The sequence below is a fragment of the Oryx dammah genome, unplaced genomic scaffold (assembly GCF_014754425.2).
Source record: "Oryx dammah isolate SB20612 unplaced genomic scaffold, SCBI_Odam_1.1 HiC_scaffold_4, whole genome shotgun sequence".
NCBI lineage: Eukaryota > Metazoa > Chordata > Mammalia > Artiodactyla > Bovidae > Oryx > Oryx dammah.
Genome location: NW_024070188.1, coordinates 12,827,159 through 12,844,199, shown reverse-complemented (window position 1 = coordinate 12,844,199; position 17,041 = coordinate 12,827,159). Strand labels below are relative to the sequence as shown.

Below are 17,041 nucleotides of genomic sequence, written 5' to 3'. Positions count from 1 at the left end.
CTGAGCGACTTCACTTTCACTTTTCACTTTCATGCATTGGAGAAGGACATGGCAACCCACTCCAGTGTTCTTGCCTGGAGAATCCCATGGACAGAGGGGCCTGGTGGGCTACAGTCTATGGGGTTGCAAAGAGTTGGACACGACTAAGCAACTAACATGGAGAAGGCAATGACCCCACTCCAGTACTCTTGCCTGGAAAATCCCATGGATGGAGGAGCCTGGTGGGCCGCAGTCCATGGGGTCGCTAAGAGTCAGATACAACTGAGCAACTTCACTTTCACTTTTCACTTTCATGCATTGGAGAAGGAGATGGCAACCCATTCCAGTGTTCTTGCCTGGAGAATCCCAGAAATGGGGGAGCCTCGTGGGCTGCTGTCTATGGGGTCGCACAGAGTTGGACACAACTGAAGTGACTTAGCAGCAGCAAGCAACTAACACACATGCCCTGTTTATTTGTGGCTTATTTACTTGACATCCTGCCTTACCGTGCTGGTGATTTGAAAACTACTGAAGTATGGGTAAATTAATTTTAGATATCACTGACATTAATTTAGACTAAAGTTATAGTGTGAGTCAGTTGTCATTTTTTTTATTTTAGTAGCTGGGCAGTATAGTTCACATGACTTAAAATAGAGAATATTGGGAGGTCATAGTGGCAGGTGATGAAAGTTAATGTAATTTTTTATTTTGGACCAAATGAAAGAGTCGTGTAACATGAAGCCTATGAATGCTTCATTAATCATGCTGGAAGGTGGCCAAAACCGAAAGACTTGACTGAAAGATTTTAAAGCTGTGGAGGGAGAAAAGAGCTATTAACATACCACTAACAACAACAGTGTTTTAAATGAGGAAGCGAGAGAAGAGAAACTGAGGTCACTTGTTTGAGAAAATGACTTATGGATGGCTTGAAGTGGAAGAAATTTGACTTCGTATAAGTAGTGGCATTTTAGAATGATAGTAGTGTCGCTAATCATAAACTCTGGCCTTCTGCTGATTTCATGCCTGTGCCTGTTTCCATGATGCATTACCCTCTCCCAGGATCAGTGTTGTTGGTTGTTTTTTCCTTAGGCAGCCATTTGAATTAAAGGTTGTCTCTTCCTGTTGACCTTTCTTTCTGAAATATTTTGTTTTTTGCCTATCCCTTGCCAGGGTGATTGGGTATTTTCCTTTCGATCAGAGAGGAAAGATTAAAAATTAGGTATGAAGTATTTCGATCCTAAGCCTAGTGGGAAATAGATGCTACTTCGTTTATCAGTGACAAAAATAAGACAGAATGATACCAAGAACGTGATAGTGGGATATGAACTCAGTCTGTGTCTTAAGTACAATACAGTATTCATTAACATTAAAATGTGTGTGTGTGTGTGTGTGTAAGAGAGAGAGGTCAAGGAACAGAGATGGAGAGAGAATCTTCCAAATTATTTTGCATTAGAAATCAAAAGGAAGCTATTTGCATTATTTTAAAATTATAGTTCAACTTGAGGTGTTTATAAAAGGCTTATAACCACAGATAGAAGACTGGTGATGCTATATATCATATTAATTCAGGTTTAAGGATCATGCCATCTACTTACCAAGTGAATTATTTTGCTATTAATGGTAGTTTCCCTTGAATTTAAATTTTAGAGAGTCATCATTTGACTTTTTCTTTTATATTTCTGCAACTAAATGACTTTGCCAGACCGGATTTTCTGTTAAATTAATGCTATCACAATATTTTGAAATTACTATTTCTGGTAAACCAGGTAAAAACAAAACTCTGTCCCCTACTAGCTCCAAGAAGGAATCATTTAAGATACCTGGGTCTTTCTACTTATGATGCTACTTGGATATAACTCTCTTATTTGCAGGAAAAAGCAGTTCTCTGATGGCAGAGGGAGCATTCGTCTTAATGTTCCAGCTCTAATGTTCATATTTTCAAACCATGACAGTAAAATAGTCTTTAATGTGTTACTGTTACAGAATCTTAGGCAGAGGTCATTTGCAAAATTTAAAGTGTGATCTGGGAGTCCAGGGCATGAATGGTTTAGGGAAATGAGAAGTGTATGTTCAGAGTCAGCATAATCCTCTGGAGCTTTTTTTAAAAATAATTCTCAAATGACACATTTTCTGTTTTTTGTATTTTTATCATATGGTTAATTTATTATAATTATCAAATGACACATTTTCTGTTTTTTTTTTTTTTGTATTTTTGTTTATCATATGGTTGTTTTAATTTAGAATTGTCTTTTTAGTATTTTTCAAATTCAAACACAGACTTGTCTTCTCACCGTATGACCCATCAAGAACCCAACCCTGAAATTTAATATGTATTTTTTTGCCCCAATCCTAAGGGTACAGTTTAATGAATAATTATAAAGTAAACATTTCTGTAGCGACCACCAAGGTCAAAATTACGGAGTATTGGAGCACCCCACTCTTGTGGCTCTTTTTGGTCATAAATACCTCCTCCCACAGGTATAACCATTAATCTGACTCTTACGGTAATCACCTCCTTGCTTTCCTTTGTAATATTATCGCTATCCAGTTCATTGCTAAGCAAAATAATTATTTGTTTTTGATCTTTATATATATATATGCACATGTATTTTTGTTAATTTTAATGGGTTGTGGTGGTTTTAAAAAGTCACCCAGGAGATGAAGTGTCTCCACATTAAACAGGAGAGTTTGTATATGCATGTCTGTGCATGCTTTGGCCTATGGCTCATCCTTTGCTGCTTAGAGTAAGTAAGATTCTTAACTGTAATTAGCCATTAGATAGAGTAACTAATAAGTTGTCATTACATTTTTATCCTGTGTGTTGGCCTGTATTTTAATATTTGGGGTTAAGTTTTGAATTTTATGAAGTTATAGGTTTTAGTGGTGAGCAGGTAGAATATACTCATAGTTCTATATCATCATAATAGCACAGATATCCATGATGTGTTTTTTGTGTGTGTTTTTTACAGTTAGAAGTTATGTGTTGAGTGCCAGATGTCAAAGTTCAGTAATTGAATGTCACTCATTTTCAGAACTCTAGCTATAAAGATTTTTTAAAATATTAAAATATTTTACCAGATTTTAGGTAACTTAATGCCTTACAGAGTAATTTTTTTTACAAGCATAGATTATATGTGAATACCTAATTTAGGGAGGAAGATTTCCAACCCTTACCTTGTTCCCATTAAGAGTAATGCTAGAAGTTTCCCATAATAGTATTGGATGCCAGACTTTTGACCTGCTTGTCCTTGGTTTGGAAATGGCCTAGTGCTGTTTATAGTTGTATAACTTTAGCACAAGTGGTTTCTATAGCTACTGTCCAATACCAGATGTAGAACAGTGGGAAGCTTTGATAAGGGGAGCAAGGATTTTTAAACAAAAGCCGTACATGGGTAATTACCCTGAAGCTGAACTGAGGTCCATTATATTCAGCACTATCATTTACTTTTCATTTCACTCTCTGCTAATTATAAGAAGGAAAATCTATTGACTCTTTTCCTCTTCCATCTCTTTGCCTTCTTCCTCTCACCTTATTAAAGAATGTATATTATACCATTAATCTGTTGCCTGAATCCAGAAGTTGGTCTTGACAAAATTAGGTGAGCATCACCAGTTTGGCTTTTATTACGATGACAGCATCATTGGTTTCCACTTATCATAGAATAAGTTTCATAAGCCATTTGTATCAAGTGTTTGCAGAGACACTGCTATGTTATATAAACTGCTGCCACTTTGAGAATATAAATGACTTAAGGTTAATACTAGTGAGGTAGAAAAAATCATTATCTCATTATCAGGAATTGTCAGTTAAGTAAAAGGACAACTTAAGCTTGACCTATAATTAAAATAGAAGGCATTTGGTTTTCTTCTAAATGGTTTTCATCTTCATCCCCAAAGTGATACCTTTCTAGGGGAAAGCTCTTGTTTTTAAACAGTAAATTAATTATAAGTTGATGATTATCCTTAGGTATATTATTGGGGGATTCTTTAAAAGTCACTCTTTGGCAGAAAAGGGATGCTGTGAGAGAATTTTTGCTTCAGTTAGAATGTGGGTAGGGAATGGTGTGAGAGATGAGACTGTAGAATTAAGCAAGGGGATCCAGTTTGTGAGTAGAGGGTGGGCTGCAGGCAAGGAGGTTGAGGAAATTCATACCCCCTGACTCCTCTTTTTTCTCTATAAAGAAGGATATAAGTTTTTGTTGAGAGCTAATGGAAAAAGTACTGTGCGAAATGAGAAAGAAAACTGTCTTTTACTGGTTTTTACATTCGGGTATTTTTGTTGTGTTTTCTTTTTCTGACTTGATTGCGTGCTCCCTGAGGGGAAAGCCATGGCTTTCATCACTCAGCATGTGTTTATAGAACCACTTCTGTCATCTGCTGAGATAGAACAGACTAATGAAACATAGTCCATATCCTTAGAGAACTTGGTGTGAGAGAAAGTTTGGTTCTGTAGTGATCTGTGCAAGTTGCTATGTGAACACCGGCAGGCACCTCCCCTAGGAGATGGTGCTTGAGTCAAGAGGCCAACATTCTCAGCAAAGGTACAGAGACACAAGAGGGGTGCATTCAGGGAATTCTAGACATTGAAGCATGACTGAAAGTATTTGGGGAGAGGTGGTTGGAGATAAAGTGGAAAACCAGAGGCCTGCCTAGTGTTGAAGGTCTTTACCTACCAAAGAGTTTCAAGTTTATCCTATTGGCGATGGCGAATCCTGAGGGATGTGAGTTAGAAGAGTAACAGAGGTTCTTGTTTAGGAAGGTCACCCAGACTTTAATATGCAGGCAAGTTTTTGTTGTGGAAAGATGTCTGTGACACCAGCCTGGAGGCTTCTGGTATGATCCTGTGAAGAAAATGAGGCTGTCAACTAAGAAAGATAGAATATAGAGATTGTGGGAGAGACAGTGATATTGAGAGTTTCCGGGTAGGTAGATGTGGCAGGACCTGAAGACTGATTGAATGATTGGGGAAGGGAGACAGGTTGAAGGCTGACTTAGAAATCTGGCTTGGGGTGGCTGAGTAGGTGCAGGTATGTTACCCTTGCCCCTCTGTCCCAAAGGACACGGCCTGCAGTGCTCCTCCCCTGGGCTACTGCAGGAGGCCTCCCGCTGGTTTCTCTGCTTCTGCAGCTTCTCCTTCCATCACATAGCTTGCACAGTAGCCAGAGTATCTTTCAGAGTGGAAGCAGATAATCAAACTCCCCTGTTTAAAATTCATCAATAACTTGCTATGAAATTTAGACCAAAATTCAGAATCCTTCACATAACCTTCAGGGCCAGCCTGAACTACTTCTAGCCGGTCTCTCCAATTTGATTTTGAGCCACCTTTCCGTTCATTCTTCAAGCCTGAGCCACACTGGCCCGCTTTCACTCCCCAGAATGTACTTAGCTCTTTCTAGTCTGAATCTTTTCACATTGTGTTTCCTCCCTCATTGTGTTCCTAGAATGCTTTCTCCTCTCTTTTTATGAGTAAATTTGATTCATCTTTTAGGTCTCAGGTAAATGTCACTTCCTTTGGGAAGCTCTTCTTAATTCATTTTCTTCTCTTCCATCTAACTAGGTATCTCCTTATATTTTTATGGTACCCTTTTCTTCCCAGTATTTCATCACAGTTTGTAAGTATGTGTTAGGGTGTATATTGTTTAATGTCTGTAACTCTGTGAATTAATGGAGTTTGACTGTTTTGCTCACTACTCAGTAAATATTTATGAAATAAATAGTAACTGTTCGGTGATTGTTTGGGGCCCTTCTAGAATAAAAGCAGTCAAATTCAACAGTATTTAAATCATCCATTTGAAGGAAGAGTAATACACTGAATTTTGTCATTACCCTGATGTCACTCCTGAAAAGTCAGTGATTTAGAAATAGTTTAATCCTATGATACCTAGGCCTTATTTCTTATGAGAAGCAACAATAAAACAGGTGGATCACTATACTGTGGAAATGAGAACACCTTTCTTCTAATTAAGGCGGAAATAACAAAGAAAGGCAGATCTCTGGGAGAAGATAGTAGTTAGAAGGATAGTTTTATGTAAGTGCAGTTCTCAGCTTTATTTTCTTTACAGTGAGAAGTTCTATGACATTCAGTTTGAGGACACTCTTGCAAATATGTATTCTCCCAGATTAATCCAGAGTGTCATTAGTTCCATTTAAAGTGGCAGCTTCAGATGTTACTATAAAACATAGTTTGTTTTTTTTCTTGAGGATTTGTTCCCTTTTACTTCCCTTTTGAAATCTCTTTTTTTCTTTTTGATGCTCTACTTTTTTCCCAGGTGGCTCAGTGATAAAGAATTCTCCTGCAGTGCAGAAGATGCAGGTTGGATCCGTGGGTAGGGAAGATCCCCTGGAGGAGGAAATGGCAACCCACTCCAGTATTTTTGCCTGGGAAATCTCATGGACAGAGGAGCCAGGCAAGCTGAAGTCCATGGGGTTGCAAAGGAATCAGACACAACTGAGCAACTAAACAACTTTTGATGTAGAGTTAGTTGTCAAAATAAAGGTTAACTTGAATAAGGTGTGGTTTATGTACTTTTAATTTATTTTTCTAGAGAATAATTTGCAATTCTAGATTGGACATAAATGACAATGATAAAACACTTCAGAATCACTAAGGTAAATACATATTAGTATATTTCCACATCATTCTTCTAGAAATGATGTGAATAAATGCCAGTGCTCTCTGAAGAAAAGTGGCTGTCCTGTTGGTGCTCTGTGGCTCTAGATGTTTACAGCAGCCAGGACTCAGACAGAGAGGGAAGTGGAGTGCTCCTGACTGTCGGATGCATCGTGGTCAAATGCGCTTTACCCCCATCAGGAAATACTATAGAGAAGAATTTATCTGCTTCTGCCAGCAGGGGGCACTATATACATAAAAAGTACACGGCCAATTGTAAAGCTTCCTTTGATTTTTTTTTTTTTCCCTTGGCAATAGTGTTAAAATTCCTCGAGGAGTTTATGTTTAGAATTAGTAGTAGTGATAGGACCGGAAATTGGCTGGGTGGGACAGTGGTTAAAGGGGTTCTGTCTAAAAGTTTAGAGATGAAATATATATTACCATAATGTTGCTGTTTAGTAAAAAACAGCCTCAAAATGTCACACTCCATTTTGAACAACCCACTAATCTACCATGCAGGAAGTTAACTCTTTAACCACTGTTTTGATGTAATATCTATTAAAAAAAATGTGTGACAGAAAAAGTATGTGCTTTAAAGCCTGATCTAGTCTATAAATCTGGCATTACTTACTAGCTATGTGACTTGTGGCAGATTATTTAAACTCTTGAAGTTTCTGTATGTGGAAAATTTAGATAATAATCTGCTGTGAAAAGATGCAGAAAATTAAATAATTCACTTCTGTCAAACACATAGCTATATATGTATATCAGTTGCTTTCTTAAATCAGAATTTGTATGTTTCTTGTCATAATTGCTGTTTGTCTTACAAAGTTAAGTGATAGATCCGAAAGCTGTGTATTCCCATTATGTAGCCAGAATTTTCCTACAGAAATTCTTGATTTCTGGTTATAAAAATGATAAACAGTAGATAGTATGATCAACAATCTTAGTATTTTATTCCTGTTTCCTCAAGTACTGACATGTTCCAAAATTTAACCAGTAGTCATCATATTTAGGAAAGGTGATCTGTAATCTTCCATTGCCATAGTTTTTTTCTTGGCATTTCCTAATTCTTTGTGTATATTTATTTTCCAGGCAGTATATCTTGCTTACTAAAAACTGGCATAACTCAGGTTTTATGATACATAGATGATGTCATGACGGATAGTGATAGACAGATTGGGAAGTGTCAGAGAAACCAGAAATCAAACACTGGGGCAAGCTGGAGTTAGTGAGGGACTTCAGGGGTCGTGTTGCTTGAGGATACTCTTCTCCCTTTTGGCCTTTGAGATACTGAGTTGAAAAAAAAATCTGCAGATATTCTTGGTTGAGATGGGCAGGGAATGTGAATAGAGAAGCGTTATCAAAAGGTGATGAAAAATATGTGGAGTTGAATATCATCGTCTCAAGTGTGATCCCTGGTAAACTGAACTAAAGATAGGTTGAAAGAGAGAGAGAAATAAGAAGAAAAACATTGACTTTGCTATTTTATTCAGCATCAAGGTAACATAAGTTCTGAATGCTGCAAATGGTATTTTTCATAAGGACCAGAGTGTACTGTTCATAGGTGTGACATTTACATATATCTATGTGGACCATAAACGTACTGAAGCTATTATGTGCAACATTTTGTGAACCATGTCTTTTCCACTTAGATGAAAATGGTGGTCAAAGTCCTGGAGTGTCTGGCTTGCCCTGAAGCAGATTTATGCTGTTAGTAATAGAACAGTGCTTGCCAGATCCCTGGCTGAACAAGGGATTTGGAGCTTTGGGGTTCTCCAGGAGTTTTTGTTATGAATGTCTGATTTTGCAATCAGGGGGCAATCAATCCTTGCATAAGGAGGCATTCCAGTATAGGACTCACATTAATTCTTCTCTACTCCCTGGGAGATGAATAGGATCACCTCTCCGCCCAAGACTTCCCTGGTGGCTCAGCTGGTAAAGAATACACCTGCAGTATGGGAGACCTGGGTTCAATCCCTGGGTTAAGAAGATCCCCTGGAGAAAGGAACGGCTACCCACTCCAGTATTCTGGCCTGGACAGTTCCATGGACTATTATTACATGGGGTCGCAAAGAGTTGGATACGACTGAGTGACTTTAACTTCACAGCCACCACACCCCCACCCCCCGAAGAGGTTGCATTTCTAATAATAGTCTTTCCCCACTTTTCCAGTAGCATGTATTTCTCTGTCACTGGGTCTTTGTAGCACTGAGCATATGATCTGTTAAGAGGCTTAGTTTGCTTTTACTGTATTTTGAGTAAATCTTGAGGTCTAAACTAGTCAGATAAAGAATGCCATAGCTAGTACATGTTTTCTTGGTAATCATTCATTGGTATAGGTTATAATCATCACTTTGAGTTTTCCAGGCTTCTGCTGTTCATTCGTAGTCTCTGCCTCTGATCTTTATCGTCTTGTCTTTATTTATCATGTTTGTCCTGTGTATATCCTTGAAATCAAAGGCAAGCTATCTTGTTAAGCTCTCAGTTTGTCTTCTGAGGACACCTGTCTTGCATTGTGCTCTGACTTTCTCTCCTGCTTCCCCTCGTGAGCTGCATAGTTGGCAGTTGAGGTAGGTTAGGCGCAGGAGCAACTGAGCCCCAGTCAGTTCCTGGCCCATCCTGGTCTCAGCTGTCTTACCCCACCTCTGCCTTTTAAGCTTGCACACTCGCATCACACATTTCTGTCCCGTCATACCCCTGCAGCCCTGGAACATTCGCTAAACTAGTCTGCAGTGCATTTTGGTGTAGAGGTGATCTTGCATGGCTTAGAGGAGTCACAGGGAGAAGAATGGACAGAAGGCAGAACTGAAGGATCTCACTGCCTGATAGTGTTCTGATCCCTCTTGTTCAGAAGGGGAAAGGGAGAGGACATTCAGCAAACTGATGTGAAACTGTATGTCACTCCCAGACGTTACGGGAAAAGCATCAGCACTGGGGAGAGTTTGGATTCATTTGGATTCAATCAGAATGCTGGTGTAGTAGATTTGCACTTTAGTAAGCTGTGTTTGATCCCACTGTGGAAAATAGACTAGAGAGGGAACCACAAAGGCAGGGCAACTGGCTGTTCAGGAAAAAAGCAAGGAGAGATGAGGAAGGCTTAAACTATAGTACTGGAGTTATAAATGAAGAGGAGGAGTGGATGTGAAATATTTAGGATGTAGAACCTAAGATTACGGGACTGACTCAACGTGAGAAAGAAAGGGAGAGCACTTTGACCCGGGTTTCTGATTTTGATGACTGGGTGGAGAATGACACAAAGAGCTGTGAGACGTATTAGCAGGAGAGATGTCACTTCTGGACATGGCTCTGTTTATAACTAAGTAAAGATATTTCTGCCAGGATTAAACTCATGCCATTCAGCAAGTAGACAAGTTTCCTAATGCTCTTATTTGATATGGACAGAATGCAGAATACCTGGGGGAATAGGTGAAGGTGTGTCCCGTCCTTTCTTACGACTCCTCAGTCAGACGTTTGATCAGAGTTGGCATGTGCAGAGGCTAAATGCTGGACCATTGTTCTGTCCTGCTGCTCTCCCATGTCTGGTTTTGAGATGTGGACCTTGAGTCCTCCCTTCAAGTCAACTGTCCTCCTAGGGTTAGGGCATCTGTGGCTCCTTATATCTCCTAGTAAGAAAATTTTGTGTCATTGAAGTAATTCTTTTAGTAGAACTAAGTTAATAGCATTTCTGATCCAGTTTTCTTCCTTTCTGGGAGGCCTTTGTTTATCACATGCTTTGTTCCCAGAGATACTCCTGCTTCTTGAGTTGAGGAAAATGTTAGCTCTTTGGAGGACAAAAAAAAAAAAAAAAAAAGCCTCATTTTGTTACATTTAAAGAGTGTAATCCCTGGGTCTGATAGACCTGTGTTCAAATCCTAGCTGTGTCACTTACTAGCTGTGTTATCTTGGGCCTGTACTCTTAAATAATTCATCTCTAGATGTGATAGTAGTGTGCTTATCTCTTAGAGGTGATGAGTTTATATTAGATAGTGCTTATGAAGCATTTGAGCTTCCCTGGTGGCTCAAATGGTAAAGAATCTGCCTGCAATGCAGGGCACCCAGGTTCCATCCCTGGGTTGGGAAGACCCCCTGGAGGAGGGCATGGCAACCCACTCCAGTATTCTTGCCTGGAGAATCCAGTGGACAGAGGAGCCTGGCAGGGCTACAGTCCATGTGGTGGCAAAGAGTTGGATGCTACTAAGCAACTAACAATTCCACTTCTATGAAGCATTTAGGATGGTGTGTGTATGTATGTGTGTCTGACTCTTTGCTGCTCCTTGGTCTGTAGCCCACCAGGATTTGCATTGGAGTGGGTTGTCTTTTTGGCCCATAATAAATAACACATAAATACTGTCTTTCTTTTGGTATTCTTTAATTTTTTATCTGTAGATAGGTAAAATTTTTAATCTTTTGACGTTTATATAACCACCATCATGTTTTCATGTGCTTGCAAGAATTTGGAAGTATAGTATTCCTAGTGCCATAGAATTTAAGTAGCCACTTTTTAAAAAAATAAAATGAATCGGGAAATCTTGGCATGTTTAATAATTTGTTTCTTTTGTGTGTGATTTTTAAAAAAGCATTCTGGGGCAAAATAGTTTCAAATAAATGAATCAGCCAAAATAACTTTATTTTGGCTAAACCTAGGCTATTATTAATATTAGATATGAGGGAAAGAATGAAGATATTCATCTCATACAGGAATGAGGAAAAATACAAGAATATTTTGAGGATTGTTATATTCCAAATATATTTGTAGATATTGTTTTATACTGAAACCAGAGTAATGAATTAGGCTTCATATTTTCTAATTGTGTCTCCATGCCTGTTCTCCAAATCAGATTAATCCTTGTGCAGTAGAATATGAACTTGCAGAAGGGCAAGGGGTATGAGGTTTTATTTCTAATTCGTTTTTTTTCACACTTTGAGGTGACTAGTGAAATTGACCAAGAAGCTGATGTTCCAGTGTTCTCTGTCAGTTTTCTTATCCCTTGGCTTTTTAAGCTGAAACATGACAGTCTATCCCAGTTTCGTGTTTCTAGTTTCCTAAAGATCTGTCTGACCACTAGTCCTCACCTGTCTTTGAAGTCTCAGAGTGTGAAGACCACTTGTTTAGCCTGTATCTTCATCTACTGAGGTTAAAGTTGCCAGGAGTAGTTGACATCATTAACCGAACGTGGACATATCCCCAAGCAGTTTTACTGACCTGTATGACGTCATGCAGATGTAGTAATTTGTTAGAATAGAAGCATCTTCGCTCAGTAATTCTTATAGTCAAAGAAGGCTTCTGTCTGTGCTGAACAAGGAATTGGAAGATGCTGGTGGCTGTCCAGACTAAAGTTGCGGGAGATGGTTCTCCCTGCTTTCCCTCTTACCCAGTAAGAGTATTTGTCTTCTTTGTGCAGAGGACCATTGGGTGGATCAGGTGAGGTGAAGTAGGTGAAAGTACTTTGGATACACAAGCATGACCCAGATATAAAATGGTGGTATATTTCCAATTCAGATGTGATAAAGGGAAAACAACTATATACTAGAGAGTGAGAATTTGCTTAAAGTAACTGCTTTGCTTGCAGGCTAACAAAAGAAGTAACTCAAACATCTTTATTTTTTGTATTTTCCAACCAACCAGAACCGGGACCAGTATTCACATCTGCTGAGCGATCACTTTCTGCTGTACCAAGGTCATAATTCCTTCCGTGAGAAATATTTCAGTGGGGTAACAAAAAGAATTGCCAAGGAGGAAAAATCTAGCCAGGAATGAAAATTTAAGATTTTTGACAACAGAGAAAGAATAAGGATTTGATAGAAAAGACATCTGGATGTGAATTTTCATGTATAATACAGAAAATGTACTGTTCTAAATAGCTTTATATAATAAAATAAATTCTACAAAGTACAATTCTTTTAACGTTAGCTTTGTTTTATAGACTATTTTGTTGTATGTGTCTTTTGAACTTTATATTTGTACTTTCAAGTATTGTGGAAATTGAAAACAGTTATATTTTTGGTAATTAATTTATAAAGGGAACTAATCACATTGACTTTTTAAACATAATCTGCTGGATATGTTATAGGCAGTTAATAGTGGTTGAGAATTTATTCATTAGGTAGACTTGTTTATTTTATTTTTGATTGTAATTGTTTTACATTGTCATTGTCACTAATAAAGCTTACTGAGGATTTCTAAAATCATGTAGTATACAGAGGGGGTGTGATGATGGAAATGAACTTTTATTAAATCCCAGACAAATAAGTAGTAACAATGATCATGGTGATAATGAGAAAGGCTAGGACCTGACAACCTAAAAAGATTCCAGACTCCTTGAGGCCTGTTCACATCTGAAGTTCGTCTGTACCTTGGATTTGCTTCTGCATTCCTAAACCTTGACTGTCGGTCAAGTTAACTACCCACAATTTTTGGTTTAGAAAGTAACTGATAGTTAAAGCAGTAACAACAACACAAATCCTTGATGGTTCCCTAATGGTATTAAGTCTAATCAGAGCTCTTTGAAATAGAAGCTATATTTTTCTTGAAGGAGAAACTTTGCTGAGTCCACATTGTGTCCATCATGAAAATATCTTGTTTGGAAACCACTATACCCATTAATTCAGGATGCTAATAGCTTTCCTGCTTTCAGTGGCCAAAGTACCTCAGCAGGGCGGCAGTAAATGAATCCTCTCTCTCTAACCAGAGCCTATTTTTATTTATGCTGTTATTATTATTTTAGTGTTACTGCTGGCTTTTATGGACTCACAGTTTGAATGTGCATAGCTTAAGACTTCCAGAAGACCAGTGATGCCCAAGCAGAAAGGGAGCAGGCCGTCGGCTCCATCCTCCCTCTTTTTATTGTTCTGCAGCTCTGAATTTCAGCAGATCTCAAACAGTTCAGTGATTATTTCGTTTGGGTTTTTGGATGTGATTTGTGGTACACTGGGGAAAATCTAAAAGTATTCAAGCATGATTTATTTTCAGTATTTCTGTTGTAAACCGTCTCATTTAAAATTTTTGGAGGTTGTATGGGGAGTGAGTTTGAAAGTTTGTAGCTGACTAAATTTGGAATATGACATTTTAGCCTTGCCTCGTTTTTTGATTTTCACAAAAATTAGTCCAAATTAGTTCCAAATTAGATCTGGAAAAGTTGCAATGTTAATTTTAATCATTTGTTCTAAAAAAAATGACCCTACATTAAAAAAAATTCAAATTATTTCTTATTACCTCTAGTGGAGGTCTTCTATTCTTTAATTGTTCATTGTTGTGAGATTGTTTTCACTTGTTTTAAGGTCGGTACCCAAAAGTGAAAAAGAAACTAATCACTCTCAACCAATTTCGATTTTAGAGGTCCCACGTCCTCTTATTCTAGAAAGAACAACTTTATTTTCTGGCATCAGGATCTTACTACTTTCTGCATAAGTTGGAGAAGATCATTTCCAGGATTGCTTGAGTTTTATGTATATTCTTCATGTACTTTACTAGCAAGAATATCACCTAGCATAATGCCTGCATGTTAGGTAGTCCTGTAGTATGAATTTACAGTATAATCTGTAAGTGAACCTTAGGTGGTCTGTGGGCTGGCCTAGTTAATGTTCATAATATGACAGACTCTATAATTTTACTTCTGGCATCTTGGTGGTGTTTCATCATAAGTAACCTCCTTGCCATCCATTCTGGTGGATTTTCTTTTTTTCTGTAATAGCTGGGAGGGAATAGTGGAGTAGGTGGTCTTTGGGGTATTTAGACAAAGTGACCAGCAGATTAAAAAAAAAGTTTGAAATCTCCTATAAATTTCTAGCCGCTTCCTGCCCAGGGTAACCCAGGTTTAGGCCTATTCACCGCTAACTTCCTTATGACTAATTCTTTAAATACAGAGATTGAGCAGTGAAATATTTTCAAACTGTTTAAACTCTGGAAGGTAAGTCAGTGTTACAACTATTTCCTTATGGTAAAAATTCGCTTAAAATTTGATATTGCCTATACATTTAAGGAGAATGATGAGTACAACTAAAGAAATTTATTTCAAGTTTGGTAGGGAAAGGTAGAGTATGAGTTAATGGACGGATTATAGTGAATGTGTTTACGTTATCGAGTGAAAGATGTGCTTTAAAAGTTTGGGACAGAAACAACTGTTTAGGTAATATGTTTTATTATACTCTTACAATCAGGGATGACTTTTTTTAACATCAGGAAATTAGATGTTAAGGTGGTTATCTAGATGCCAGTATAAGCAAATCTGACTCTTGAATCAAAGGCCTTAGTCATTTGGGGTAAAAAGAAATAACCCATGCTGGAAGTATTATCAGGTATTGCTAATCCCAGGAGATATGTAATAATGCATAATGTTTATGTTTTAAAGAGTGAAGGTGACATGTTTGGGGGGAAATGATCTTTCTACTGCATTCTAATCTCCCTTGTAAAAGCACTGTGGAACTAAGCTGATGTTAATAGTTCTAATGGGGGGAGAAATCCATTGTAGACAAAGCAGGGCATAAATTAATTAATATGGAGCATAGGGATAGAAATGGGAGGTAATTGTGGCTAAGAACATTGATGATCTTATTGTTGATTTTTCTGTTTGACCAAAGGGAGTAAATTATACCAGAATAAGGACTTTGACAACTCACAAGAGCATATTTTTTCTCCATTATAAAGTTATTTAGAAAACTAAACACTTGTAAGGATCTTTTCTTCTTAGAAGAATTGTGTTCATAGAATAAGCAAAACCTACTTTTATTTCCAACTCACTCACTCCCATTTTTCTCAGATATTTATCAAGTAATGTGGTTTGTAATCCAAACCAAAAAAAAAAAGTGCTTTAATCCAGAACATACACATGGACACAATAATACTAGACTGATGATGTTTGTACTTTACTAAAACCTTGAGAGCGTCTGTAAAACAGTGGTTTGAGAGCATAAGGTCTAGAGTGTAAAGAATTGTAATGGAATGATAAACATATCTGTGATTCTGTCTAGCCATAGAATCATAGAGACAGCACATTCCTAGCAAAGCTCACTAGGAAACCTGACCCTCTTCCCTCAATAGAAGTCTGCCTACAGGATGTTCATATGTTTCACTAGGTGGGATAAGCAAGTTGACATTTAGGCATAACCAAGGCCAACCTGGAATTTGGCTGTTATCCCTTCCTTCATAAGCCATTGTAGACAGGCTTTTAGGAGGATGGAGGCTAAATTCTCATGGCAGTCTCCTAAGAAGCCTGGGTCACGGAACAAAATAGGCTTAAGAGATGAATGTTAAGATAAGCCCACTTCACTTTATGTAACTGCTAGTCCTATTTCTTGGGATATTAGGATGTTCTTAGTATATTTTTGTTCTAGCATTTGAATGTTCTTACTAAGATAATTATATCACAGTGATGCCAAATTGAATCACCCAAAAAGGAATCTGCTTTGACCTCTATGACTTTAAAATCTCTCCTTTAATCAAGCCTTCCCATCTCTCTCCTGAGGGCTTATCAGAAGAACTCTATTTTGTCTAACATCCACCAGTGGAGATTAGTTGGGCTTACGTGTGAAGTTAGTCAAATTTTAAAAATGGCTGAGGAGAAAATTAAAATTGGAAGTGAAATGGTACTTGGGTTGGGCTTCCATGGTCTGCCTAAGTATTGTATCTAATATGTTTTACATTTGTGAAGTGAATCAGGATGGTCAGAGCTGGTATTGGTGAACCTTTTAAAATTTGTAAAACCTCTTTAAACACTTGTAAGAATCTTTTTCTCTTAGAAGGATTGTATCCATAGAGTAGGTGAAGTCTACTTTGATATTGATTTGTTTATGAATCATGGACTGGAGTATCTCATAAGTCTGAGTGCTTCCAGCACAAACAGCAAAACTTTTTTCTTTTTGGTAGATGTGTGAGCACCCTTGAAAGATAGAGACATAGTGTCTCCCCCTGCCTGCTCCGCCTTCTGAAAAACAGCAAATGACTGGGCTCTTGTCAGAATTGGACACCTGAGCCAACCAACCTGATAGTGCCAATGTGGAGTGAATCAGACAGACTCACCGCGATGAGAAGGGCCCAGCAAACCTCATTTGTCAGATGGAGTTGCTGTGCTCAAGAATGCAGCTGGCATAGCCCTACTTGCATCTTGGATTTAGATGAAAAGGTGGTAGCTATCTGGTGGTTTGGGGAAAATTTTGTCCCCCATTCCACATTGCCTGAAACAAAGGGAGTGGCTCAATGGTCTCCTTGATTCTTAAAGGTTACATTTACAGTGGGTTAAAAATACTTTTACGTTACAGTTAGGCGATTCCTCCAAGTGCCTTTTGCCTCTTTAACTGAAGGATCGGCCAGACTGAAACCCAGTAGTGTGCAATGGGCTGCCGTGGCCACTCCATTTCAGCACCAGGCACTCAGACCTGAAAATGGGTGTGGTTGACCTGGTCCATGGGCAAATCTCAAAGCTGTTCTCATAGCTCCAGCCAGTACCCTCTTTG

The 17,041-nt window shown here is 38.2% G+C and overlaps 1 protein-coding gene across 4 annotated transcripts in view; it reads left to right on the top strand.

The window, feature by feature from the left end:
- Nucleotides 1-15,394, top strand: part of TRMT11 (tRNA methyltransferase 11 homolog) — a 64,550-nt gene extending 49,156 nt beyond the window's left edge. For all 4 annotated transcript variants that reach the window (XR_005720862.1, XM_040238985.1, XM_040238984.1 and 1 more), the window contains one exon: nucleotides 12,219-15,394. Coding sequence is in view for 3 of the 4 variants with exons in the window: in XM_040238985.1 (XP_040094919.1) it covers nucleotides 12,219-12,350 (132 nt within the window). In the remaining variant the exon portion in view is untranslated. The remainder of the gene's footprint in view (nucleotides 1-12,218) is intronic.
- The last annotated feature ends 1,647 nt before the right edge of the window (nucleotides 15,395-17,041 follow it).